This window comes from Lagenorhynchus albirostris, chromosome 19 (assembly GCF_949774975.1).
Source record: "Lagenorhynchus albirostris chromosome 19, mLagAlb1.1, whole genome shotgun sequence".
NCBI lineage: Eukaryota > Metazoa > Chordata > Mammalia > Artiodactyla > Delphinidae > Lagenorhynchus > Lagenorhynchus albirostris.
In genome coordinates this window covers 21,820,378-21,848,037 of record NC_083113.1, presented here as the reverse complement: position 1 = coordinate 21,848,037, position 27,660 = coordinate 21,820,378, and the positions used below count along the sequence as shown (strand labels likewise).

At 54.9% G+C, this 27,660-nt stretch overlaps 1 protein-coding gene across 1 annotated transcript; it reads left to right on the top strand.

Annotated features, from left to right (window-relative positions):
* The first annotated feature begins 497 nt into the window (after positions 1–497).
* Positions 498–27,660, top strand: VSTM2B (V-set and transmembrane domain containing 2B). Its single transcript, XM_060130563.1, has 6 exons — positions 498–676; positions 1,158–1,781; positions 2,334–2,518; positions 3,539–3,568; positions 4,839–5,310; positions 26,994–27,660. Exons 2-6 carry the CDS (start codon positions 1,700–1,702, stop codon positions 27,080–27,082), a joined length of 858 nt encoding a protein of 285 aa, XP_059986546.1. The 5' UTR covers positions 498–676; positions 1,158–1,699; the 3' UTR covers positions 27,083–27,660.

Genomic DNA, 27,660 nt, shown 5'->3' with positions numbered 1-27,660 from the left:
GGACTGGGGTCTCCCTTGAGGAAGGGAAGCAATAGAGAGCCAAGCCGAGGTGTGGGAGTCGCCCCTACAGCAAGGTGCCCCTCCAAACCACAAGCCCACCCCACGCTTCCCTTTGGGGACCAGACTGCACCCCCGTAGACGGCTGAGGAGGGAGAAGGCTCCGGGTGAAAGCTGTGAGAGGTGCGGGTTGCGGGGGGATGCGAAGCCAGGGGATGGGCTCCGGAACGCGGCTGTGGACCCGACCTTTGCCTCCTGCCTCTTCGGGATACCCCCCTGCACCTGGTAAAGCGAGGGCCGCGACCCGCGAAGAACAAGTGGGGACGCAGGGGTCAGCGAACAAGGTGCAGGAACCCCACCCCCGCCCGGAAACCTCCGGGGCCTTGAGTCGTGCCGGGCGCTCCCTCACCCCACCCCACCCCCGCCGCCTCTGCCGTCACTCACGGCTGCTGCTCTCTGGCTCGCTCTTGCGCTCTCCGCGCCACTGGCACCTGCTCGCCGGGCGCTCTGCGCTCACTTCTCGTTCGCACACTGCAGACTCCCGGCGCTACCGCCGTCACCCAGCCTCGTCCCCGGCCCAGCACAGCGCTCCGCCCTTCTCCCGGGCCCACGGCGCCCACCCACCCGCCATGGCCTGGGCCTGGGACAAAGAGCGGGGCAACTTATTGCCCAAACCGGGGTAAGAAGTTGAGGGCGGGGGTCTGCGGAGAGGGCCTCGGAACCCGCGGGGCGCAGGGATAAGCGGCTGTCTCCGGCTCTGGAGGCTGGAAAGAAGCAAGGGAGAGTTTTGGTGGGAGGACCCCCAGCCAAAGCGGGTGCGGGGCGCAGCTGCGCTCCAACCAGAGAGACTGTGGTCCCTCCAAGCGACCGGGGTTGGGGGGGCGCTCCGGGGCGGGGGCGGTGCCTGCTGTGGAAGGGGAGAGGAGGGGAGGGGAGGGGAGAGGAGGAGAGGTGAGAGGAGTGGAGAGGAGGGGAAGGGAGGAGAGGGGAGGAGAGGGGAGGGAAAGGGAGGGGTGATGCAGCGGTGGAGGTGGCACAGTGCCCAGCCACTGACAGCCCCCTCCCTTTCTCTTTCCCCTCCCCCACTCCTGCCTCTCTCCGGCTCTGGGTCGGCCACGCCGGACCCTCTCTCCCCGGCGCTGCGCTGGGTCGGACGCCAGGTCTGCGCGCCGCGGCTGAGCGCCCACTTGCCTTACAGAAAGAGCCGAGGAGGGACCGGCGGAGGCGACAGCGGGAGGGCTGGGCGGGAGCCGGAGGAGGTGGCAGTCGGGAGCCAAACCAGAAGGAAACTGAGAGGCAGAAGCTCACGGCTCCGAGGCGCGCACTCTCTTGGCCAGGGATGGGTCCCGGGGCGGCCCAGCCCCTGACCGGCCCGCCCGGCAGAGACTGAATTGCGGGTCCCCATCGGTCCAGTGTATAACCAGAGAGAGGGAGGCACGGACCGATCGCCAGTAGCCTCCCGGCGGGACCTCGCGTTCTGCGCACCCGGAGCAGCGCCCCCAGCCGGAGCCGCGCCGGGCAAGCCGGCGAGGGAGCGGGGCTGATTGGCGGCCGCCGGCGGCCGGGGGAGGGAGCGCCGCGCGGGGCCATGGCAGGCTCGGAGGCGTCCTAGCCCGAGCCCGAGCCGGATCCGAGCCCGAGCTGCCGCCACAGCCGCCTCTCCGCGCCCGCGCTCCCATCGCCGCCGCGCCCCCTGCGGGAGATGGAACAGAGGAACCGGCTCGGTGCCCCCGGATACCTGCCGCCGTTGTTGCTGCACGCCCTGCTGCTGTTCGTGGCCGACGGTGAGCGCGGGAACTTTGCTGCCGCTGGGGGCTCGGGGGTCCTTGCCGGGGCCGCCAGAGCCAGCCTGCCCTTGTCGCCGAGGACGAGGAGAAAGAGAAGGGGAAGGCTTCACAGTCTCCAGCAATCCCGGTGTGCAGCCCGGGCCTGGCAGGGTAGGGGGTGGAGAGAGGCAAAGGGTCGCCGCATCGCTGGCGCCCGCGCCCGGGTCGTTCGGAGCCGGACCGGGGCTCCAACTGCGGACAGGCTGCTTGCGGGCTGCCGGGAGCTGGCGCGCCCCAGCCTGGCTCTGATAGTGCGGCCAGGCGCGGGGAAGAAGCGTAAGCCGCCCCTGCTGCCCCTCGCGATCTGGAGGGAAGCAGCCTGCAGCTGTAGCCGGTCTCCCCTGCGGCCCGGCAGCTGCTCGACCGAACTTTGCCAGCGCCTGGGCCACACTAGTAGCTGGGGGGTGGGAAGCACACGGCCAAGCGAGCCGGGGACCGACCGTCTCTCCTGGGGTTGCCCCAGGCCTCCGCCCCACAGCTGGTCACGCCTCTCTCTTCCCCCGCCCCCAGCTACATTTACTGAAGTCCCCAAAGATGTGACAGTACGGGAGGGAGACGACATCGAAATGCCCTGCGCGTTCCGGGCTAGCGGAGCCACCTCGTATTCGCTGGAGATTCAGTGGTGGTACCTCAAGGAGCCGCCCCGGGAGCTGCTGCACGAGCTGGCGCTTAGCGTGCCCGGCGCCCGGAGCAAGGTAACCGGCCGCCCACGCGGCGCCCGTGCTCACCCGGCTCGTGTCGGGCGGCTGGGGTAACCCGGGCGAGGAAGGCAGGGCGCCGCCCTGTGGTGCAACCCATTTCCTACCCTCCCCATGCCCACAGCACCTTCAACAGCAGCATTTGTTACCCCCAGATCCTGTTAATTCACTTCCTTCGCCGGAAACCTCCCCGAACTCCACGCCTAGCACCTAAGAAGCCGCACCTCATCCAGTTCGCCTGCTTTTACTGGCTGCGGGCCCAGAGGCTGATGGGTGCTGGGTGTTGAAAGAAGACCCCTTGCTGGGGCCGGGCTTTCCCTGCCCTCTGCCACTTTGAGGTCCCCAGGGCACAGGGCCAAGGAGTTAAGCTCCTCTGGGCTGCGTTCCAGAGGCCGGCAGAGCACGGTGTACAGGTTACCTCCAGCCCCCGCTGGATCAGAGGGACTTCCCCCACTGCCCATCTGCCTCTTAAACCACAGTCTCTAGCACTGGCGCTCTCTCTCTCTCTCTCTCTCTCTCTCTCTCTCTCTCTCTCTCTCTCTCTCTCTCTCTCTCTCTCTCTCTCTCACACACACACACACACACACCACCTACCTACCCTCTACCCAGAGTCCCACCCTTAGTTACTGCTCACGTCTCCCACTGGGTCCTGTCCAGATACACCAGCCCCTCCATCCAAGGGGTTTAGAGAAACACAGCAGGGAATGAGGATGCTCCTCCGGAGGGAAATTGGCCTTTCTTCCCACCGGGTGGCAATCCAGCCTCCCCTCTTTGGCAGGCAGGTGTGCTAGGGCAGCCCCTCCTTGGCCGGGCGCCATGCTAGCTGCAAGCCCTGCTTCCTTCAGGGTAAAACTCCTGAAAATCCTGATGTCCTTCGTGCCCTCAGCTGTGGCTACCTCCCGAGCGGTTTCGAGTCCCAGCCCGCCTGCGGAGGATCCTCCTGCAGGAGGCTCATCTGAGTTCCCTGAGCCTGAAGGCCGACAGCCTAATATCTCTCTCTCCCTCTTTGCATTTTAGGTAACAAATAAGGACGCAACTAAAATCAGCGTAAGTGTTGAGCCCAGCGCGGCCCGCGGGAGACCCCTTCTGGCCGCTTTGCGCCCCGCAGCTTCCTCCCTTTTAGAAAGGCTCAGCGGACGTGCGGTGTAGGGCCCTACTCACAGCCTTGCACTGTCGGCTGCTTGGCGTGTCGGGGCGCCGTCTGTCACCGGTAGCGGATAGGGTTCTCTTTCGTGTAAATCAAGGGTCCCAGGCCTGAATCTCCTTCCTCCTCTGTACAGTCACCTGTAAAATTCTCCTTCAGTCTCCTTGCCCTAGCTGCGACCAGTGCTTAGGCTTGTGGCCCCCACTCGTGCCCTGCACACACCCGGCGCTCCGCTGCAGCCCTCTCCTCCGCCTGGGTTGCGGGTCGCGGTGCTGGGGTGTTGTGGGCTGGCTTGGGGAGTTGTGATAGGGGGAGGAGTCTTGCCAGTGTTGGGGAGGAGACGTGCCCAAGCTTTCCCAGCTGGAGCGTGGAAGTATCAGGGCCTGGAGACGACCAGGTCTTATGCTCGGTTCAGAGGTGACGGTTCTCTGGGCGCTCGGTGAGGGCTACAAAGCTGTTGCTCCCTGGCGTCTCCACCAGGCGGCAGGGAGATGAGCTTTGTCCGGAGCTTCATGCTGCCGCGGAGAGGCAAGTTCATAAGTAGCAGGGACTGAGCGGGTCCGGCAGCAGCCTCTGCATCACCTGCCTCCTTGGGAGGGCGGAGGGTTAGCTGAGAAGGGCTGGAGCCGGGAGCAGGTATATATGCGCACTCTGAGGGCAAGGCGGCTTTCCTACGGACACCACCCCGGTCCACTGGATTCTAGAATTAAGGAACGTTAGTGCGAGTAGATGTGGAGGACCGGACGTAAGGCCATAGCTCACAGTGGATGCGGGGCCGAGCCTGAGGTTTCTCCAAGGTACCAGAGGGAGGAAGAAGGGGTGGGTTCTGCGGCTCTGAAGGGAAAGCTATGGGAAGACGCGAAGGTAGGTTTGTATGAGCAGTGGGTGCAACCTGAGGCACTCCTTTAAGATATGGGGCAGCTGGAGACTCGATGCAATGGGCAGGGCCACCCAGGGTCCACTCAGAGTTGGGAGCTCCATACCACTGGGGAGCCACGGGGGTGAAGGAAACCTGAATCGTGATGATGGGCAGAGCCGGGTCTGAGAAGTGTTGGGGTGCTGTGGCCTGGGAGCGCCCTGCGGGGCTGGGCACAGCTGCACTACGCTGGCCAGGAGCGCGGATTACGGGCCTGCCCATCCCGGCCTCTGACCCCAGCCCCCGCTCTCTTGCAGACCGTGCGCGTCCAGGGCAATGACATCTCGCACCGGCTGCGGCTGTCGGCCGTGCGGCGTCAGGACGAGGGCGTCTACGAGTGCCGCGTGTCGGACTACGGCGACGACGACACGCAGGAACACAAGGCCCAGGCGCTGCTGCGCGTGCTCTCACGCTTCGCGCCGCCCAACATGCAGGCCGCCGGAGCCGTGTCCCACATTCAGAGCAGCGGCCCGCGTCGCCACGGTCCCGCCAGCGCCGCCAATGCCAACAACGTCGGCGCCGCGGGCCGGGCCACCTCGGAGCCCGGCCATGGCGACAAAAGCCCGCCTCCCGGGAGCCCTACCGCCGCCCCGGGTCCCGGAGTCCCCGAGGCCGCCGCCAACTCCGCGGCCCACGCAGCCGCCACCACTGTCGCGGCCGCGACCGCTGCTTCGTCAGCGTCGCCGCCACCCCGTGAGGCGGTCCTTCTGCGCCAGAGGCACGGCTCGGGTAAGGGCGGCGCCGAGAGGGCGCGCTCGCGCGGGGGTGGCTCTCGCCGGAGGGGCGGTCCAGCTCGGGTAGTTTGCGGATGTAGAGTCTTTGGTGGTTCATCTGGGTGCGCCCAGGAGCGTTTTCCGCAGCCTCGCTCCTGCGCTCTTCCTGCTGTTTTCCTGCCTTCACTGTTGGCCGCTTGGAGCATTCGGGACGTGTGTTTATGAGTGTGCGCGCTGCCCAGCCAGCGACTTCCCGCTACACACGGGCTGGAGGGAGGGGAGCCCTCCTTGCGTTGGGAGAACTGAACCCTGCGGGCTGCCCTCCGACGGCAGTGGGCCTGCTTTTCTCCTGGAACCCTTAGCGCCTAAAGGGTGGGCACTAGCACCCAGTCTAGAGTGAGAGGAGGTGGTTACAACTCAGGTCTGGTAAGTCTGGCTGGTGCCTGACTGGACTGAACAGACATGCTTTGTTCAAGCCAGCAAGGGTGGCCTGGCTGTGTAGGCTCTGCTCTCCTTGGCTACCTCCAGGCTGGTCCTAGACACAAGCTCTGCTATAACTCACCACTCCAGTCTGCTTTAGGCCCTCGTGGTGGGGGGTTGGGGGTGAGGATGGAGCCCTACTATTGTTAGAAGGGCACCCAGAGGTTAAGGCCTGCTCTCCTAGGGAGCTGAGAGGGTTGGGGGAAGGGGAAGGGAGTGATGTTGAGAAGGGAGTCAGAGAACAGAGAGTAAGGACAATGGACTGACTGCAGAGCAGGCAGGTCTGGAGAAGGAGGGGCTGCTTAGCAGTGGTGGGGTTTTATGGAGGGTGGAAGGGCCTACTGCCCAATGTGCCCTTCCTCCCAAGGCATCCCCCACTCCCAACTCAAAGATGGGGCCTCAGAGATGAGCTCAGCCCCAGTGCTCACTCTCTGTGTCTGACTTTAGGCTCATCACTCCCTCTCAGTCTTGTTTGATGCATAGTCCCATAGAGAGCATCTCTACTGTCCTTGCATCACTGGGAGGCTGGGCTCTGGGGCAGTCGTATATAAACCTACTGGGGGGCAGGGAGCACACTGTCATGCCCTACTCTCATGGTTCTTAAAGTACAGACCACCTGCCACCAGCATCAGCACTTTATAGGGATGCAGGCTCCTGGGCTCTCCTGCTGAATCCGAGGAGACAGGCATCCCAGCCTCCCTCCCTGGCTGATTCTTAAGCCTTCAGACCCTGCCAGTTGTCTTCCACATCAGTTCAGTTGTTTCTCACGAAGTTATACTCCCTGTGGGAGCTTCTCCATGTGGCTCAGACTGCTGGCTACATCTGGAGGCCTCGTCCCCCTTAGGGTCCACAAGACCTTCCCCCAGACTGTGGGGGAAGGTGGGTCAGCTGGGAACCTGTGGAGGTCCTCTCCCCAAACTCCCCCACCTGTCTTGGAGCTTTCTCCCATATTAGTTTAAGATAATACCAGTTGCTGTGCAAAACCTCAAAATGCCAGAGGCTTAACACAATTCAAATGTATTATTTCTGGTTTACATCACTGGGGGGAGGGGGAGGGGGGGAGGAGTGGCTCTGTTCCATGCAGTCATTCAGGGACTCAGGCTGACAGAAATTCTACCATCTTTAAGAGGTGGCTTCCAAGCTCACTCTGGGCATCAACATACAGCCCACAAACAAGGGAAAAGAGAATGGAAGCAGCTCTTCTCAACCCAGTTCCCTGAGCAAACCAAGCCCTAGGGCTCTAAGGCACACATTGCATGTGATGAAGTGACTTCTTTCTTATGCATTTAGAATGGATCTAGTTGTCTGTCATTCTTGTAAGATTGAGAAAATGGCCACTCAGATCATTTTGGTAGGGCTTAATTCTCTCAGAGAAAAGCTGATATGGAGAATGACAAAGGAAGTTTTTAAAGGCCAGGCCTGGTAAATGTTAATTCCACCCTCATCCATTGGCCAGAATTCAGTCAGATTGTTCAACAGATGCAAGGCAGGCTAGAAAATGTCCTCAGCTTGGCAACTGTTATCCAGCCTCATCTATTCAGGGTGGAAGAGGAGCCTGAATCATGGGGCACGTAGCCATCTCTGACTAGCACACAGTACGTATACTGGAAAAGCGCTTACTCACTTGCAGGGTGACTGGCTTAGCTGATGAAGAAAACACCCTTCTGCCCCATCCCCTTGGGCACTAGCAAGTAAACATGTGTGTCTTGAGCTGGAATATTCCTCTGGGATATCCCATAGACCATGAGTAGAGCGGCAAAGCAGAGGATTTGGAAGGCCAGAAGCCCAGATATGCATTGTGCCTCCTTCATTTACTGGCTGTGTGACTTTAGGCAAGTGGCTTACCATCTCTGAAAGTACTTCTTTCAGAAATACTTAGTAATCCCTGACCTCAGAGGGAACTCAGAATGGAAATTGCTGTATAAGGCTCGTTGTTATCACCAAGGCCATTATCTGCTCTGGCCAAAGAGGAGAGGTTGAGGGAGATGAAGCTGAGTGGCTGGTGGTTGGCAAGCTGTGGAGGGCCTTGAATGCTGAGTGGAGCACCAGGGATCATTAAAGCCTTTGGTCAAGGAAGCGCTATGTGAAAAGAGATCATTCCTGCTTGAATCTCCCTTGCCCCCTGGCCAGAGCCTGACCCCCTGAGCCTAACCAAGGCTGTCCTGACTATGCCTGCCATGGCTGGTCAGATGTCCAGTCTCTGGGCTCGACCACAAGGAGGCTCCACGGTAACTCATCGCTATAGCAGGAACCCAACCATGGAAGGTGGCATGGACAGTGCCCTTCTTTCTGGAAGGTCCTCAGGTTAGCCCAGTTCTGATGGCACCTGCCAGCCACAGGACAGCATATTAATGCCCACATGGATAAGGGCAGCAGCCCAGGCAGGCGACTCCTCTGCCCTCCCTGGAGAAAGCACAGCCAGCTGGGCTCCCACCAGGGCTGACAGGGCAGCGCAACTAGGATAGGGGTATGGTGGCCCCTAAGGTCTCTGTTGCCCCAAAACCATTGCTAGCTCCTGAACAGGCCAGTAACCATGCAGACATATCTCAGAAAGAACCCCAAATTTCTCTCCATCTCCAGTTTGGAAGGCCAGTAAGGTGGGGCCTTCAGCTGGAAGACCAAAAGGCTTGTAACCTCCACTCTCCAGGTGAGCTCTTGGGAGAATCATTGTGCTGTGGGCCCCTCTGTGTCCCACTCTGGGCATGGAGAAGTGGATTAGAGGACTTCTAATCCACAAACATACCTGAATGGCTTGATCCCAAGGAGGGACCCATACCATCTTAAGTGCCCCATCTCGCCTCACCACTCAAGGCTGCCAAGCCTGTGGGCTGTGGACGGAATGAAGACTGCAGACTGTGTTATGAGTCACAGCATTAGTAACCTTTCTATAGGGCTGTGTTGTCGAGCAGCGCTTGGGCCTCCCGAGCCTCCTTGGGATGCAGCAGCCCAGCCAATCACTCAGAGCCACCACCAGCGTGAGTCAGAAAGGCAGCTCGAGGCGGTGACCTCAGTCTTGCTCCCGCCCCCCGCTGTCCCCACTCTCCTCACCCCACTCTCAGTTCTTAGCAGCTTAGAGGGGAGGGGACGAGGAAGGACTATTGCCCCTTGGTTACCAGGCAAGGGTGTTTGCAGAGTATAGCAGTGAGGATGCTGGCAAAGCAGATGGCACACTCAAGCAGAGTCATGGAGGAGAGGCAGCGAGAGTATTTTTTAAAGGTGTGAACAAGGTTAGGACAGATAAGGATGAGAACTGGTCCCCAGGGCTAGTAGCACTGAGAGCCACTGGCCTAAAAGGGCCTGAAAGGGGCAAGGGGAGGGAGCAATTAGCAGAACCCAGAGAGGTTAGCTGGACGGAGAGGCCTCCCTGAAAGAGCTGAGGCCTTGGGAGAGGGACACAGCCGACCCACAGTAGCCCAGCAAGAACCTCACTCTTCTCCTGCCCTCCAGTTCCCTGTCAGGGCCTCCCATTGGCCAAACCTTCCTGGGCACGGAGGGTAAGGGTACCAGGTGATGCAGGCTATACAAGCCAGCTTCCAGGGGCTCAAAGCAGAGTGGAGAAAGCCGACGGGTGGATCCGGAGGGACAAAGGGAATAACCCAGCTCTCAAGGGAGGAAGATGAATTCTGCCCCACCCCAACTCCAAGACAAACCTAGAACTGAGTTTCTAATTAAAGAGGTCACATAAGGCCTGGGTTGAGTGGATACACTAGCTGTTTCAGATTGGCAACCTCAGAGTTGGTCCCAGCCCACCTCCCCAGACAATTGTTAAGCAATTGCTCCTGGGAGGAAGTCAGAAGCCCCAGACAGCACTGTGTTGCTGTGTTTTTTAAGCAAGCCTCTTTACTAACGCTAGGAAAGGGATGAGGGTACTCACTCAGAACTTCATACTTTAGCTACCGCACAGCCAGGCCAGAAAAGCCTTCCTATGCTCCATACATGCCCAATGTAGCCAAATACATATTTGCACTAAAAGTTTATGTGCAAAACTCATTCATTTCACATCTCATTTGTCAAAAGACATTTTGATATTTGTGCTTAAAAATAACATGGGCTAGATTAACACAGCAGAGCCAGCACAGGAGATTGGGCTCCTCCTTAGCCATGTTCATAAATCTGACTCCTAATTAATCTGAACACTGAAAATATTTCATGAACACTTTGTTGCTGCCTGCCATTTCCAGAAAAAAAAAGAAAGAAAACAAAACGGTATCTTCCAGATAAACCCTTCTAGCTGGAAAGTTGCCACAATGAAGCCAAGTGTGGCCTTAATAGAATACAGTTTGCAGCTGAAATGCCTTGTATGTTGGCAAGAGGTTCCCCTCTGCAGGGACCTGGGGATCAGCTCTGTGGCGTGTGAACCTATAATTAGCCTTGGGGCTCCGGCTTCGAGAAGAGCCACCATGGCCCCTACAGAGAACCAGCTGGATGTGGCAAACTGCTGCCTGGTGCCCACACAGAGAACTGGCTCTCAATATCTCAATTAATAATGAGAGAAAGACAACCAAGGCCATAGGTGTGACAGCTTTAGAGAAACTGTTACTGCTGGGAGCCATCAAGAGGAGCGTCCTTGGGTGTGGCCATGGCAACCGTAAACCATGACCGAAGGGGACTGTGGATAAGGTGAAGGCACTTACTCTCGACCCATGCCCCTGGTGGATGACAAAGCTGGCGGAAACAATGCCAGTGTGACCAGGGAGAATCTCCTTGCAGTGGGAAGGGTCTCCAGCTAGGCCAGCAAGCCAGGCGGCAGTCACCTGGTCTTCCCATCTCCCTAGGCCCACAAGGACCTGAAAACCATCACCTTAAATAAACAATCCACTCTTCCCTCAAGCTCTGATGTGACACAAGGATCATAATTAAAGAGAAAATAAATCTGGCAAAAATCGTCCCAGAGAAGAGAAAGTGAGGCTGTCTGAGCATCCTGAAAGAGAAAATTAAAGGATTTCATAAAGGAAATGGCTGAGCCTCACAGCTGACAGGAGGCACCCACATCAGTGGCAAACGTGTGTGATTATCAACTACATGGTGTCCCCTCCTTCGTCTGCCAGTCCCATGGTTGCCATGAGCAGGAACCAGTGATTGCAGTCACAGACTCAGCTCAGAGCATCAAGGGCACCCGTGGAACTCCAGGACAAAGCTGTCTGTGTCAGTGGAAGTCCCGAGGGAGGATAGCCCCAATCCAGCTGAGGCAATCAGAGGAGGCCTCCTGTAGGCAGTGTGTGATTTCAGGCTTGAAAGAGGCTCCTGGGGCTTTGTCCTCCTGCTTAGGTCAGTCCTGGGGAAGTTTCTGGAGGCCTCTCTTTTCCTCCCCACTCTGTGCCCCATGGATTGAGAAAGTCACACCAAATGGAAGGGCCTTTGTCCATCACCGATCAGTCAGTCGGCTCACTGTGCGGCTGTTCTCTCAGCATCAGGGAGACCCCAAATTAAGGACGAAACAGCTGCACTAAGGATTGTAATAATGATAAATAATACTTGCCTTTCACTGAGTACTTAGTGTATGCCACACACACATCTCACTGATGTCCCCCCTTTCTGCAGTTCCCCATGACTCTTTCTGCCCCACTTCATCCAACAGTCCCCTCCGCAGAGCCCAGACCCTTTCTTCAGCCAGGGTGGCAGCCCCCTGGGAAGGGCGGAGAGCCAGGCTTTCTAAGTGTCACCGGGAGCCGAACCCACCAAGAAGCTTCTCATTAAATATGCCAGGCACACATTTTAAAAGCTCTGAATATTAAGGATTCCCCAAGCATCCATGGGAATAAGTGAGGTCAAGAGCTTTTGTAATATGATATTGATTACTTCTGCCCCATGTGGACAGAGGCAAGGGCTCGGCTGTGGGCTAAACCTCTAAGCTTTATGGCAGATGCCAACTTGGTTTTAAGACACCTTTGCGGCACAAGGAAAAAAGAAGTCTCATCTTTTCTATTCCCCCATGCTTTGCTGACGGTTACTAGGCATCTCTTGGAAACTCCAAAGCAGTGAGAAGCTTCATTTTGTCTTATGTAAGGGCTGCAGGAGAGTTTAAGATTACAAACAAACAGGACCAGCACCTACAACTGCTGATCCCTACCTCTTCCTTATGAAGGATGACAAACCTCCTCCCCTGGGATGTAGCTTCTGGGGGAAACAGCCTGCTTGGTGGTGGTTTTGGTGTTCTCAGGGAAGGTGTGCTATAAATACAACATGGATTACCCAGTTCGGCCTCCTCTGGGTTAGGGTTTAGCTGCCATTGAACAGAGAGCCGTGCAAGCGGCTGCAAGGGGTGCTGAGCATCAGCGAGGGTGTGAGGCCGACCGGGACCTCACTCGGGCCCCCTCTCACGCCACCCCCTCCATGAGACAGCCCTTGAGGGGCAGGCCTTGTGAAGCCTTGTCCCTGCATCTGCAATCCTGGGTGAGGCTATTTCTGGAAAGTACTGGTTGTTCCATTCCATCCTTACCACCCCCCAGGCTGAAATATCAAAGCTACTCTGGACTGGCTTCTGGTCTTGTGGTTCAAGGAGAGTGTTTTGGGGGGCCCCACCATTCACCCACTCAACCACGCCCTCAGGCTCTGCTCCGTCCATCTCAGAAGTGACCACCCTTCCAGAGGGCTACTCATGTGTGAAGGCCAGCTGTGAACAGGGCACCTCCCGAGTGCACCCAGCTGGACACCCAGCACTGTTAAGGGGGGAGACCATGGTCAGTCAGGGCCTAGACAAGATCTCTTAAAGGAGCTGCCCATGATGGTGGAAAAAACAAAACAAACCTGAGAGAGGCTGACAACAGTTCAGGAGAAAGTGTTACCACTTTTCCAACCACTTAATTCTTCCTCTGCATCTCACACATTCAGCTAGCTGTTCAGCTAGCTGGCTAGTAGGCAGGCCAGGGTTTGAATGCCAACCAATCTCCCTATTTCTGGGACTTACAGAGCTCCAGCCACCCAGAAGTCACAGTACATGCCTCATTCTCTCACCCTTCGTAAGTACTGTGCTTCTCATTTTCCACATGAGTCCAGCTGCTTGCATTCGAATCCTTGATCCAACGCTTCCTGCCTCCCACATGCAAGTTTTCACGCCTGTTATCATCTGGATGGCACCAGTGACCGGTGCCAGAAGGCGAGGGGCGGGATCAGAGGAGATAATCCACAGAAAGAGTGGAGCTCAGCACAGGGCCTGGCACCTAGAAAATGCTCAGTAGATGCTGATCTTATTATCAGCGTTATTCGTGGGAATGGCACTGACTGGCCAGGGTCGTTTCATGAGGCCTAGGGGCTCCGATCTTGAGACTTCGCTCTGAGACGTGTCTCCCTCCATGCACAGTGCATGTCATGGGGCTAAAGGAGAGGAGCTGATGGAGCTTCAGAACAGAAAATGCCCTCAGATTGCCAGTGGCTCAGTGAGATGCTATTTTTGTCCTTTCTCCCTCCGTGCCATTTGGAGGGGGGAGGAAAGGAAATGGGGCTGATGCCACGTCCTCATCCTTGTGTGGTGGCGGCTATTTTGCATGAGTCAGGAGCTCGTTGGTGAGCAAGGACAGGTTCACTATGGTTCCTCGTGTCCCACCTGCACATTGCACCATCACATCTGTGCACCTGGACCCCTAGTGACGGTCAAGCAGCCAAAGAGCCTCCAGGGCCGGCCTAAGTGGAGAGGAGGTGCCCAGTGTCCTCCTCACTGGGACTCTTAGCATACGAGATGGAACCACTTGTGTGGGGAGGCCGGCTGCCCCGCAGGGATGGGTGTGTCAAGTGATGGGGCTCGGGCCACTGTTGCCGGCTCAAGCCTGCACTGTCTTCCACCACGTGCTCTTGCATTTTGTCTTTCATATCCATACCTGCCTGGATCCCTTCGCTGTGGCTGAGCCTGATGACTGCCAGTGAGGGTGCTGCTTGGCACCCAGGGACCAATGGGGAGAGGGTAGGATGAAGAGCGGGCTGCATGCAGAACCAGGAGGCCAGGACCCCTTCAGGCCCCACATGAGGCTCATCAAGAAGGAGGTCTGCCTGCCTTTAACGGATGGATATAGCCAAAGGTCCAGAGCCCCTCCCTCTGCTGCCACACACCCCCCCCCCCACCGCTGCCTTCGGCTCTCCTCAGGAAGGTCTTGGTTTTCTTTAAGCCAGGAAAGCCCAGCTGCAAGGTCAGTCCCCTTACAATGACACTTATTACAATTGATTATCACACAAATGCCGCTTAGCCCAGAGAAAAGATCCTTAATAAACCCCCGGGGAGATGGAGCTGACATAGTTCCAGGGCTCATTCTGAGCTGGGGTAGGGGTTCCTAGCTAACTATATCTGGTCTGGCTAGGGCCAAGGGGTGGGGGCTGCCCAGGGCATCAGATAGACCCCACCTCTGCCTCAGGGAGGAGCTGATGGCCCAGCAGTGGTGGCCAGACTGAGCAGCAGGTACTCTGAGAATGAACTCAGGGCTCAGCTGGGACACAAAAGGGGCTCAGAAAAGGTGCAGCCAGGGTGGGTTGGTAGTGGGGGATCACTCCACAGAGGGAGGAAGTCTTCCTAACCCTGCAGCCCAAGGGGTCTCATCCATCCTGAGCACTCAGAAGGGCCCCACTGCTCTCTTAGGCCCCCAACGTTTCCCTCCTGTCCTGGAGTCAGTGCCTGACTGAGCACCCCATCCAGACTGATGCCCTGGGAAGGCAGGCCCAATTCTTTCTCATGTCTGTATCCCTACCACCCCACATTCACATTCACTGGGCATGGCACTGGTTTGTTCAATCATTCATTTACTCGTTCATTCAGAAAATGTCCATTGAGCATCTTATGTGCAAGAAATATGCTAGGCACTGAGAACACAATGTGAATAGGACCAACAAGGTCCTGGGAGTCAGAAGAGGGAGAGACAGACATTGATCAAACGGTCACATAGCAAGTAAAAATTTGCATCTGTTGCTGGCACTCTAAATGAGGGACCCATGGGCTATGGGAACTAAGAATAGGGGGATGTGACCCAGTCAGGAAAGGGTCCCTGAGGGAATGACACTTAAGCCATAATCTGGGAGATGATTAAGAGTTGGCTTGAGAAAGAGAGAGAGTAGGGCCTTCCAGGAAGCAGGGACAGCATGTGCAAAGGTCCTGTGGCAAGGCCTGACAAAGAGTTACTATGACTAAGGCAGAGAGAGCAAGAAGGGGTGCAGGGGGAAATTAAAGTCAAGAGTAGTTCAGGGGTTAAACCCCACAGAGATGGAGGCTTTGGCTTTTGGCAATGGATGGGGAGCAAGTGGCTGGCAGGGCATGATGCTTTTTGAAATGACACCCTAGCTGCAGTTGTGGAGAATGGAGAGGTAGCAGCAGAGTGGATGTGGGGAGAGCACTTTAGAGCCAGTGATCCAGCCAAGAGATGGCAGGGCTGGGACTAAACGTTTGGATGGATGAGTGACGGGATGGATGGATGGGTAGCAAAATAAGTATCTGATGAGTGAGTGAAGGGAAGGATGTGTGACTGGATGACTGAGGTTGGGGGTGGGTGGGAGGAAGGATGAATGGACATGTGGATGGGTAGATGGATGGAAGGAATGTGTGGGAAAAGGGTGTAACTGGGTGGATGGATGGGTAAGTGGGGGATAGAAAGAAGGATGAGTGGATATGTGCATGAAACACGGATGGGAAGTTGAGTGCATGCGGCATGCAAGATGGGCCTTGCAGGAGGAGTGGGGCTGGGGCTGCAGACGTGCCTAGGGTTCACATTCCCCACACCTGCACTCTGCACACTCAGTCCACGTCCTCCAGGAAGGGGAGGCCACAAGGAGAAAGGTCCCAGGTGGTGGCATGGCACAGACTGGCTAGGCCCAGAATTTCACGCCAGGTCATGCTTCTGCCTGCTGTCCCAGGCCACAGAAAGGACGGGTAGAGCAAGGGGACACAGCCAGTCCCCAGCCTGCCCCAGATCCCCGAATCCCTCAATCTTCAGAAGATACCTCTGTCACCCGCTGTTGAGGGGCAGGAGCAGGGGACCCCTCCTTCTGCTGGACACTGGGCACTCTGGTGGATGTAGCCTGGCCAAGACTTGATGACTATTGCACATGTAAAAGTTAATATAGATATATTTTTTCAAGCATTTAAAAAATCAAATCTCCAGGTGGGCAGATGAATAACTGTAGTCACGTTAAAGACTAATGTAACAAAAAATACACAAGGCAATAATTCATAATGCATTCTATTCTACAGAGTCATATTTTAATGTGTGACATATCCTGGGCAGCTCCTCTGTGCTAATTTTTTTTTTTTTTTTTTTTCTTTTTGTGGTACGCAGGCCTCTCACTGCTGTGGCCTCTCCCGCTGCGGAGCACAGGCTCTGGACCCGCAGGCTCAGCAGCCATGGCTCACGGGCCCAGCCGCTCTGCGGCACATGGGATCCTCCTGGACCAGGGCACGAACCCGTGTCCCCTGCATAGGCAGGCGGACTCTCAACCACTGTGCCACCAGGGAAGCCCACATGTTATAGAATTTTCAGAGCACTATCCCTGGGTAATTAAAATGTGTTAACCTTTTCAGTTAAATTGTTTCTGAAGAAAAGTCCTCAGTGTGAAACAGAAAGAAATATCCAGGTGTCACCGAGGTGGAATCTAGAGGAAGGAACTGCTGTTGTGTCCTTGCTGTGCTGGCCTCAGGGACCTGCAGCCCTTCTCCCCTAGCCTTGAGCTTCCAGTCTGTCATTCCTGCTTTTTCTTGGCCAGGCCCAGCTCCACTGAGTGGGACAAGGGAGACTGAGGCCTGGACCCACACAAAGAGAAGCCTGCACTGAGCAGGCATTAACTGAGTGTTCACTGTTTGCCTGACCTGGGGAATTTGGGGCACACTCTGCCTCAAGGGACATAAAGGCTATGGAGGGGACAAGTGGGATTTAAACAGGGCTGCAATGCTCCAAAGAGGGGAAGGGACCACTCACTTGAAGCCCTGACAGGTCTCCCTTTCCCCATCTGTGTAATGGGCACCCCAGCACTCCAGCATCTACAAGTCCATGAGTTTTAGGTCTGGAAGGGGCCCTGGAGAGTCTCTAATGAGTGGTTCCCAAACTTTGTTCCTTGGAACCCTGGGCCGCCAGCCCTACCTCCAGCTTCAACCAGAGCAGTTCTGCCTCTAATTTTTTTTTTGGGGGGGGGGGTTGTGTGGGTTTTTTCCCACACCGCCCGGCATGTGGGATCTTAATTCCTCAACCAGGGATCGAGCCCACACCCCCTGCACTGGAAGCACAGAGTCTTAATCACTGGACCGCCAGGGAAGTTCCCCCTCTAATGGTTTTAAATATTGGGGTTCCACGCAGCATTTAGCTTGAAAAAGGAGTTCCACTGCTTTAAAAGATTTTAAAACAACTGATTTAGACCAAATATTTATATATATATATACATGCAAATATATAAATATATAAATTATACAAAATATACAAATACATTTTTATATTTTTATGTATATAAATTTTTTTCTCCTAAGGGAAAAATTTGAAGTGGTTTATAAAGCTGCACGTGGCATAATAGAACAAAAATTATTTAATGAAGAAATTGGAATAAAGGGAAAATGGTGAAATTCATTTGAGAAAAGGTAGACAAAGAGATGTGTGTACACAGTCTGGGGCAGTTGAAAGGTCAGATAGCGATGGGCCTCCAGCCCCAGAGTGTATTTGGAGATACAGCTTGTGTTTAAGATGACAAACATGAAGCATCTGGCCGATGCCTGGCGCACATCATGCCTGCTTAGACTGCTGGGGGCGTCTAAGAAAGACTCCCATTCATTCGTTCAACAAATACATTGTGAGCACTGCAGGTGTGGGCAGGGTGCTAGGTGATGATGGGTTTACCCACTGGCAGAGGAGACAGGGGAGACAAGTCCCGGCAGGATTGAAGCTGCTTCCCTGAATTTGCAATTCAAAATGATCATTCACCACAGGACTTGGCAAAAAGAGGACTCTACCCCTGTCTTTAGATTTACAGTCTAAAGACAAGTAAACCGCAGTGGCTGCCCAAACACAGCCCAGCGTAAATGTGACTTGCTCCGGAGCCCATGGGACAAAGGGAGCCTCCAGCAGGGCCAATCCAGCAGGGCCAAGGAGGACGTGGTGTCTGAGGGAGCCCCATGGAGGGGAGGGGCAGGTGGTGAATGAGAGGACAGGGGGTAAGCAGTGTGGAAGGATGCTGGACCCGGCAGGGAGAAGTAAGGGTGCAGGGGGGCTGAGGAGGGGCCCAGTGAGGAATTAGGTCTTCAGCCTAGATGAAGCCTCTAGGGGTTTAGCAGGGCGGGGGTATGATGTGTACTTTGCATTTTAAAAGGGCCTGGCCTCTGGCTAGGCAGTTGCCTGGCTAGTTGGGTTAGTGGCTGTGGAGAGCCCAGTCAGGAGTACTGCGCGGCCAACCTGAGCGCTGATGTGGTAAGAGGGAGGGTTAAAGGACCAGGGCAGGGGTGGGCCTGGGGCAATGTGGGTCAGGGCTGAGAAGCCGACAGATTAAGAGCTGTCTTGGAGGTCACCTTGTGGGTGTCTCTGGGCTGAGCTGCAGAGGATGGGTGGGTTCTGGGCAGGAGGGAACAGGAAAGGGCTGTCAGCACCAACAAAGACCTGGGGGGGCAGGAAAGTGAGGGCACGTGTGGTCTCTGTGCAGCAGCCCAGTTTGCCTGGGTCTTGGGGCACCTGAGGCAAGTGTGGAGGCAGGTGAGGCAGACCTTTCCCCGAGGGTAAGGTCAGGAAGGTGTCCTGGACTTGATTCGAAAATACCAGGGAGTAAACTAGAGATAACTCCTCTACTGCCTACCAGCTGTGCAACCTTAGGCAAGTCACTTTACCTCTCTGTCTCACCTGTGGAAGGGCATAGTGGTTCCTACCTCCCAAAGCCTCCTGAGAGGGTTAAAGGAAAGAATTCTCTCAGCACCAAGAACAAAGAACCACAGGCCTATTTGCATCCCGCAGCCTCAAAGTTTAAAGAATATGAATGGGCAGGTGGGAGATCCTCCCCTGAAGACGAGCCTCAGAACTGAGAGAGACCCCCCCCCACCATCCCTGCCTGGGAAGTACCCTGATACTGTGGTCGGGGCTGCCCTGGCCCTGCAGACACCAGCCGCCTAACCGTAGGGAAAGGCCTGTTAACCATTTTCATTAAGTGGCACCATTAAAGGATCATCTGGGGCAAGACTTCATTTCAAAGGAATTAAGAAGCTGGAAAGGAGCTAGCAACAAAGTTGACCACATTAAAAAGCCATTATAAATGTTAAAATCCAAAAAAAAAAAAATCTCATTCCCATGCTCTCTCCCTTAGAAGCAGCCTGGAGCTGTGGTCTAGCCGAGGCACTGTGGGAAGAAGAGTTCTGGCTCTTCACCCCTGAGAGTTGGTGTGTGTGGTGGTTACGTGTGTGGACAGAAGCCAGATTGTCTGGGTTCATGTCCCAGATCTGCCATTGATTTTAGTGTGGCCTTGGTAGGGCTGCTAGATTTAGCAAATAAAAATATAGGATACCCGGTTAAATTTGAATTTCAGATAAACAGTCAATAGCGTTTTAGTATAAATATGTCCCATGCAATATTTGGGATCAATATATACTTAAATTATCAGTTGTTTATCTGAAATTCAAATTTAACTGGTCATCCTGTACTTTATCTATCAACCCTAGGCTTTGGGCAAGTCAGTTTACCTCTCTGGATCTCAGCTTTCCCATCTGTAAAATAGGGATAAAATAGTAATTCCTGCAGTAAAGAGAATGGGATTTCAAGTAACGTGCTTGCCACGGTGCCTGGCCCCAGCAGGAGCTAGCCAGGTTTGCTATCATTATCCTGAAAGTGCTTGGCTTGGTCTACTTGAGCCCCGGATGTGGGTGGGGCTGCTTGCTGGGGGCAGAGGAGGGGAGGAGGCCTGGGGCCAGCCCTCTGGCACCTGTGGTTCCACCATGGCTGGAGAGGTAGGACATGTGAGGAAGCCGTTTATGGGGCTGGGGGAGAAGGGGACACGGGCAAGGGCCATATGAACACAGACATTCATTTGTGCCAAGCCCTCTGTGTCTGGGTGCTCAGAAAGGGCTGCCTGGAGGAGGCGCACTTGTTCCAGGCTTAAGGTACAGGTCAGACCCAGACAGAGAAAAAGGAGAACTCAGTGGTTCTGCAGGGTGAGCCTGGAGTGCACTCGAGGTGCTGGCAGGGAACAGTGGATCAGAGCACATGACTGGTGGCAGAGGAGCAGTGAGGGTGAGGTTGCTGGGGAGGATTACGAAGCAGCCCCAGCAGTGGCACTGACATGGTAGCACTTTCTCCTGAGGGCAAAGAGAACCCATTGAAGATTTGCCCCTTAGGGATAGTTATCCAGGTGCGTCAGAAGGTGGGAAATAGGCACGGGGTGGTGGTTGAGGCAGGAAAACACTTTAAGAGGTCACTGCTGCACTGGGGCCATGGCAGGGGAGAGGGCACAGTGAGGCGTGGCTAAAATAGGCGCGACCCCTGTGTCTGCCCCCTTTCAGCCTGGGAGCACTCAGGCTCCTCCCACTGCCTAGACAAGGAGGCTGCCCGTGGGCATCACTCCCAGTAGGCATGCTGTCACCCACCAGGAGGACAGCTTGTTCTCAAACCCAGGAGCCAGCTGCCTAAGGCTGGGGTAGGACAGGCCAGCAGAGCAGGGTCAACACAGGACTGAGGGACCCACATCTCATCCCTTCTCTCGCATCTCCACATCCCACACTTCCAATTTCCTTTAAAACCCAAGGCCATTTGTTGCTCCTAGTTTTTGCCCTAGTTACCAGCGCACATTAATCTTATGGCAGAAATTAATTCTGTCCAATTCCATTAGTGCTTGATTATTCCTTGCTGACTCCCTTTGAATAAATATCCATGAAGAGGCTTAAATTAAAACATCAACAACGGAAGTAGCCTCTTCCAAGGTGGCATCTTCCCACCCAGCTGCAGCTGGGCCACCTGACCTAACCAGCACAGCGTGCAGGGGAGGGCAGAGAGCCAGAGTAGGATGGGTGCAGGTGGCCATCAGGAAGCCAGGAATGTCAGGGCAAGGAGGGCTAGCTCCCCATCATCACACAGTGGTGTAGGTTTGAAGTCGGCTTGAAAGCCAGGCCCCCTGGATCCCACACCAGAGCTGGCTCCGAGGTTGCAAACTCAGTCAGCCACAAAGGGCCAAGTGTGGGGGATGGAGGTGAGTGAGGCGGGTTGGGAAGGGAGGCCTGACTGCACAGGGGGCCAGGGAGGTAACTGGAAGCCTCCCTGTGCCCAGCTGAGGGTCAGGAGAGAGCAGTGAGAAGGAGATTCCTGCAGAGAAGACAGCTGCTGGTCGTGTAGCTTGGTGACTAAGCAGGCCCAGAGCTGCTGTGTCTTGGGCCTTTCTAGTAGACATTCGGATCTGTGCTTTTAGGTAGAAGTCTCCCACATTTTACATGTTGGATTATAATTTACAGTTTTTAGAGCTCTGTGTGCACCAAGTCAGACCCTTCTGCAGTCCGGATTGAATCGTCAAGTGGCGACTTGGTGCCTTTCTGTTGCCCCTGGGCTCTGTGACCTTATGCATCTCCCCTGCAGATAATGGCATGGTGCTAACCGTAGCCAAGATGACTCCTAAGAGCTCTCTCTGTTCTACTCCACAAGCCCCTGCAAAGCACAGAGAGACTCCTTGTACCCTGGCCCCAGGAAGCTCCAAGGGGAGCCTTCCTCTTTGGCTAGGCTTGGCCACCACCACACTCACAGCGTGGGTCCAGGATGGAGCTGGGTCAGGGCTGAGGGTGCAGGGCCAGTGATGGGAACAAGGTGTAAGAGCTGGTCTCTACCCAGCTGCCCCAGGCAGACAAACCGTGGTTTCCATGATAAGCGGATGTCCAAGTCCAGCCCATAAAGGCCAGCCAAGCTCAGACTGTTGCCACTTGGGAGGTGTCCATCTTCTCTCATTCTCAGATGGCAGCAAAGGGGGAAAGGAATAGAATGCAACATCCACGCTGAAAGAACCTCATCCAGGGCACTCCACTTGGTTTTCTAACTTTTTTAGCCAAAAAGCACTTATTCAAAAGACATGTCATGACAGCACAAAATGCTGAATGGACATAAGTGGGCTTGCTCTTCTTGACACAGAGGAGGGATCTGTCCTCCAGACCCTCATCATAGTCCTGATGTTAGGATATCCATGCTTACCGGTGGAGTGGCTTTGTCCTCTGAGACTGGACTAGTTCTCTTCTGGCTACCTGTACTCAACATGGGAATATTCTAGTGCAGCGCTGGAGGGGGCAAGGGCAAACCCACAGAGTGAACCTCCAAATTTGCTTAGGTCATAAGAGCAGAATCAGCCCGTTAGCCATTCCTGCATGTGGAACCAGACCTCAGATGTATCTTAGTTTTACTTACTCTTCTCAAACCTGAAATAAATTTTTAGTTTTTAAGCTATAGCCAAAACAAACAAAACAAAAAAATACAGCCTTTGGGCAACACCAGACTCTGAGGGGCACTGTTTGCAAACTCCTGACCCAGATTGGCCCCTCGGCTGCAGCTCCCAGGCCTGCAGTGGGGAAGCGGAGAGGCTGCCGCTCTCTCCTATCCACAGCCTGCATGACAGGTGCTGCAGACCACAGCTGGGACAGAAGTTACCCTTGCGACCAAGAGAACCATCCGTGATCCTAGAAGCGTGGGCTGGGCAGGTGGAGGGAGGGCAGTGTCTGTCCTGGCTAGCCATCCTCACTGGTCAGCTGGGGAGCAGCCCACCACGATTCTGATGCCTGCAGAGTGCGAGTGGTCCCCTCAGTGCCCTCAGGCCTGTAGGAGTCCAGGCCAGAGTGGGTGTGTCCAACTACCACCTCTGCATCCCCCCAGGAACCAGACTCACAGGCTTGGCCTCCAGACAATGTGGGCAAAGTGCGGATCCCAGAGGGTGGCTGGAGCCAGGCCTCCTCCTTCACCTTCATCACTAGGTGATAAACGGCCCCAGAGGTTCCCTGTTGTTTTCTAACATGGTCTTTGGAGTTTTGCCATTGCTGGGTAAATAGAGAAGCAGGATTTTCCAGTGGAAGCTGCTTGGACTGGCGCCTTTGCTGTGCCCATGGGTCTGGGTGAGCCCACATTTTTGGGAGCTCCTTTTAAATGGCTCTGGCGTGAGTCTTATCCCACTCACCATCCACATGATAAAAGTTTATATTCGCAGAGAAGCTTTGATTTCTTTAAGAATGATTAACAACGTGGTGATATTTGTTTCATATAAAGAGTGAATCAGCTACTACTCCATCAGATGCTTCCCTCACCTCTCAAGCAGCCTGATTTTCCAGCTTAACCATGACATAAGCAAGCTTCTGTGTGTTGTAGAGCTGTCCCTGGTACGCCTTAGGAAATGGGGAAATAGATGATTGTTAGCAACCAGTCATCACAGCAGCCTCCACGTCCTCGGGAACACCAGGAACACAGACCTCTCCGTGCCGCATGATAAAAGAGGCCAAGATAGGAGGTCCTGCCTCAACTGAGGCGCCAAAGGCACCCTCCTGGCCCCTGCCCTGGAGGGTCGAGGTGAGCCCTGACAGCAGTGGGCAGTCCTAGCTTGCTCCAGGAAACAGTGAGAACAGGGACTAGGACAGCAGACGCTGAGGGGTCGGGGGGAACAGCCAGGTACTAGACAATTGTCAGTGGCCCTCCAAGTGGATAGTATGTGGGGAGGGGGACAGTGGGCTGCCAGACTCCTGCATTCTAACCCATTCTGATGTGAAGACCCCTCTTCCTCCAGGAGCAGCCTGGAAGCCAGTCTTCCTTGGTCTGCCCTGGCTCATTTGGGTATCCGATGGGTGATGTAGCAAGAGGTTCCAAAACCTGAGTCCTCCTTTGCCCTGAGGTCCAGGCATGTCGGTCCGTCTTGAAAACAAATGCTTGGGGAGATAGTTTCCCCTGCTTATTCTATCTTGGAAAATGTTTCTCTTAAAAGGAGGACAGGGCTTCCCTGGTGGCGCAGTGGTTGAGAGTCTGCCTGCCGATGCAGGGGACGCAGGTTCGTGCCCCGGTCCGGGAGGATCCCACATGCCGCGGAGCGGCTGGGCCTGTGAGCCATGGCTGCTGAGCCTGCGCGTCCGGAGCCTGTGCTCCGCAGCGGGGGAGGCCACAGCAGTGAGAGGCCCGCGTACCACAAAAAAAAAAAAAGGAGGACAACCCTCAAAACTGGTTCTTCTCCAACACTTTTCAGGAAACGAACTGTGTTGCCCGTTTCATTGACATTTTATTCACTTCCAGACTGTTTGAGGCCCTTTTGTTTACATGATTGTATCTATCAATGAGCTTTTGTTGTGTAACACGAGACCTAAAACTTGGTGGCTTTGGTGTGACACCACAGTCATCTGTTTAGGTCATGATTCTGCGGGTCAGCTGGATGTTTCTCCTGCTGGTGTCTGTCAGGCTCATTCATGCATCTGTGGTCATCTGCCCTTTCATTTGGGGGCTGGTTGGTCTAGAGGGACCTCTGCTAGGATATCTCTTAGCTCTTACCCTGCAGCAAGCTAGCCCAGTCTTCTTCACATGGCAGTGGGTGCCAAGAGCCACAGAGAAAGGGCAAGCCTCAGTGCACTTTTCAAGCCTTTGCTTGTTTCACATTTGATACTATTCATTGGCCAAAGCAAGTCCTGTGGCCAGCCCCAGCGTGAGTGTGCGAGGGCACTGTCATAGAGTGTGGACACTGGGGGCAAGTAGATGAGGGAGGATGGGGCATTTGTAGCCATTTTTGAAGTCTGCCACTACGATCTTGCTAATCTGGACCCCAGCCTGGTGAGACATGCCCTGCACGTACTCGTTTCCTGGAGCCATGCATATGCACATCCCCATTTTATGGAGTGTGCCACAGGACCCAGAGAGGTGAAGGGTGTTGCCCAGGTCACACAGCAACCTGGCCTGGAAGCTGTCCTGGTGCCAGCCCACTGCCCCATACCACCTCCCTTAGTCCCCTGTATGGTGATGCTGGGTCAGAGAGAGGATGAAGTACCACCCAGGAGCCAAACCTAGCTCCCCCCACCCCCAGACATCCACCAGCAGAGACACTGAAGACCCTGGTGTCCACCCTCCCCAGATATTGGCCTCTGGGAGCCACCAGTCCCATCCTCCAAGCCCCAGCTGCTCCCCCCTTGGCCCAGCACAGTGGCAGACTGGTTGTTTCAATCCAGGGTCTTTTAAAAGTCTCGTGCAATTTTTAAAAATTTTAAATGTGAGTAGGTGAGACTGTAATAGTGGAAAAGACAAGTCAACAGTATTTGGAGGCAAATTAAAATTTCTCCTCCCTTTTCCTGTGCCCATCGTTCTGCAGTGTTCACCTTGCCTGGCTCGCAGCCCATTTGCCATGCCTCCTGCCCCTGAGTGCCTTGAGGATCTGGAGTTCTATTGCACACATACATCTGCTTTTAAATGCCTCACGTGCTTGTTTCTGTCTCGCCTGCATGGGCCAGAGTGTCAGGGTTTGCAGGAGCAAAAAGATCGGCACCAGGAGATGTGGAAGCCAGTGGGCCCGGTCTGGCCACATGAGCCCTGTGTGCCCAGGAGCCAGTGCTCTGCTGGCTACATCCCTGTTTCCATGCATCTGAGCCTCGGTGAATCCACCCAGGCATCTGGCCATCCATCAACTAGTCCGTCACTGCATCCACCCTCGTCCTTCCCAGAGACACGTGGCAATGAAGAACAGCAAAAGAAGACCCAAGTCTTTGGAGTGACCACACCGTGGTCCTCCCCAGTGACAGATGGCAACAGGCAGGATGTCGACTTGGGCCAAGCTGCACGGAGGGCCAGGAGTGACGACTGTGTGAAAAATTAATACCCCAAGGGAAGGTTAGCACGTTTGGATTCTCCAGTCCTTGTGCTTCTCAGTGGGGGCTCAGAACTATGTGCAGAAATGATTGACCTTGGATAAGACAGGCACGGTGGATGGTCTATGCCCTCTTTTATTTCAGATCTTCAAACACAACCCTTGTTTTTTGAAAATGAACAGATGGAATCCTGGCATCTCAAGCCAGAATGGTCCTGGATCATTTGTCCAACCTCCTCCTTGTACAGAGGGAAGACTGGGGACCAGGACACAAGAATGATTTGGGATTGAGGGAAACACCTTGGATAGAAAAGACAAATGGCTCTTCCACCTGGAAAGGGGAGGAAGTTGTGGGTTCAGGCCCAGCCTTGTCAGGGAAGCCACAAATCTGGCCAGCCTGGCAGCAGCTCCTGCAGGTGGCTAAGTGGAAGTGGCCACAACCTCTGGTACCATCTGCTTGGCACAGGGAAGGGCCTCCTGTGTCTCTCCTCCCAGGTACGGAGCTCCAGCCCAGCTGGCTAGGTGGGGTGAAGGGAGGACAGGCCTCCATATGTTGCAGGTGAGCAGGGTGGGGCTGGAAACTGCTTCCACGGATGCAGCCCGATTCTATGCAAGTTAGTAGTGATGTCCCCAGGGTTTGGGCAGTACCTGGGGCGTGCACGGTGCTTCTACATTGGCTCCTCTCGGTAACCCTGGAGGGAGCATCCCACTCCCAGGTGAGAAGCCTGGAGTTCATGGGTAGGCTTTCGCCCAGTTACACAGGAGGTCTTCCAACCAGAGGAAGACCTTATGACAGACAGATGGGGAGCTGAGCAGGCAGCCCAGGTGAGGAGGAGGAAGACACGGTGTTACCATCCCAGGAGTGGGCCAGAAGCTTGGGTTGGAGGCCACACTGAAGGAGCAGATGGGAGTGACCTCCCAACAGGACAGTGCTTGGGTCACTCCTGGGGGGCCCTGGCCCACCCACCTCTACCAGCCAGTGATTGCTGAGCACCCCACTGTGACCCCAAGGGCTGGACTGACAGTTTGTGGAAAGGACTCATGCACAGACATCCGGATGCCTCAAGCGGGCTGTTTGTGAATGCAGAACTGTGCAGTTCAGGCAGGAGTTGGAGGGGCTGGAGTTGTGTGCAACCACGGAGTCTCTCTGGAGGAGTGGGGAGCTGGGCCTTAAACACTGAGGCCACTTTGCAGCATAGTCTTGTGGGTGGGGGTGGAGAGGGAGCATATTGTCTTCCTATTCAACTAAAATAACGTTTGGATTTTGGATCTACTATCTAGCGCACGCCCTTCAGGCAGGGGCGCCCCTGTGTCTGACCACGGTCAGCTCCTATGCGGTCGGTAAATAGGAAGCGAGCGCAGAGCAGCTGCGTGCCAGCTGAGTACCAGCTGGGTGCTGACATCAAGAGCCCAGCCGGGGGAGGGCTCATCCTCCCCCATCTGTGCATAGGCCACTGGGTTCTGGTGAATCAGGTGTTAACCCTGTCCCTCTCTCGTCCCCTGCAGGCACCGGCCCTAACTACGCCGCAGACCCACTCCTGTCCCTGCTCCTGTTAGCTGTACATAAGTTCCTCCGCCTGCTGGTGGGCCCCTGACAGACTCGCCGTCCTGCGCTCCTGAGTGGGCCCGCGTGGCTGCCCAGTCCCTGGGTGAGGACTGCGTCGCCAGACAGACGCAGACAGACTCAGAGAAGCATGACCAAGTCCACGTGGAAAATAAATAAATCATATTTTTGGGGAAGTTACACAAATGTAGACCACCTAAAATAATGCATCTAGTTTCCAAATAAGATGGAGTTTGGACCATGCAGTATGCATGGGATCAATGATTTCTCTATTTTAATGTATTTTTCTTTTCTAAACTTTTCCTCCAAGTCTTCATTTTGCACGAACTGTTGAGCAGTTATCTTTAGGATACTATGTAAAAATGTTGGGTTAAAGCCTTTCTGACAAAGCAAAATATTTTTAGTAGATTATTGTGTTTAGGAAATTTTTAATTTACTTTTTCCTTTGGGGGCTTTTCTCTTTTTTTATTAAAGTAAATTATTTCTTTTGAGACATTTTGATTAAAAAAGATACATCTTATCATAATTAAAATTCACTGTCAATAATATTTATTTTTAAATAAAGATTGGAAACAAGGTCAGACACTTGTTTATAAACTGTATTGTATA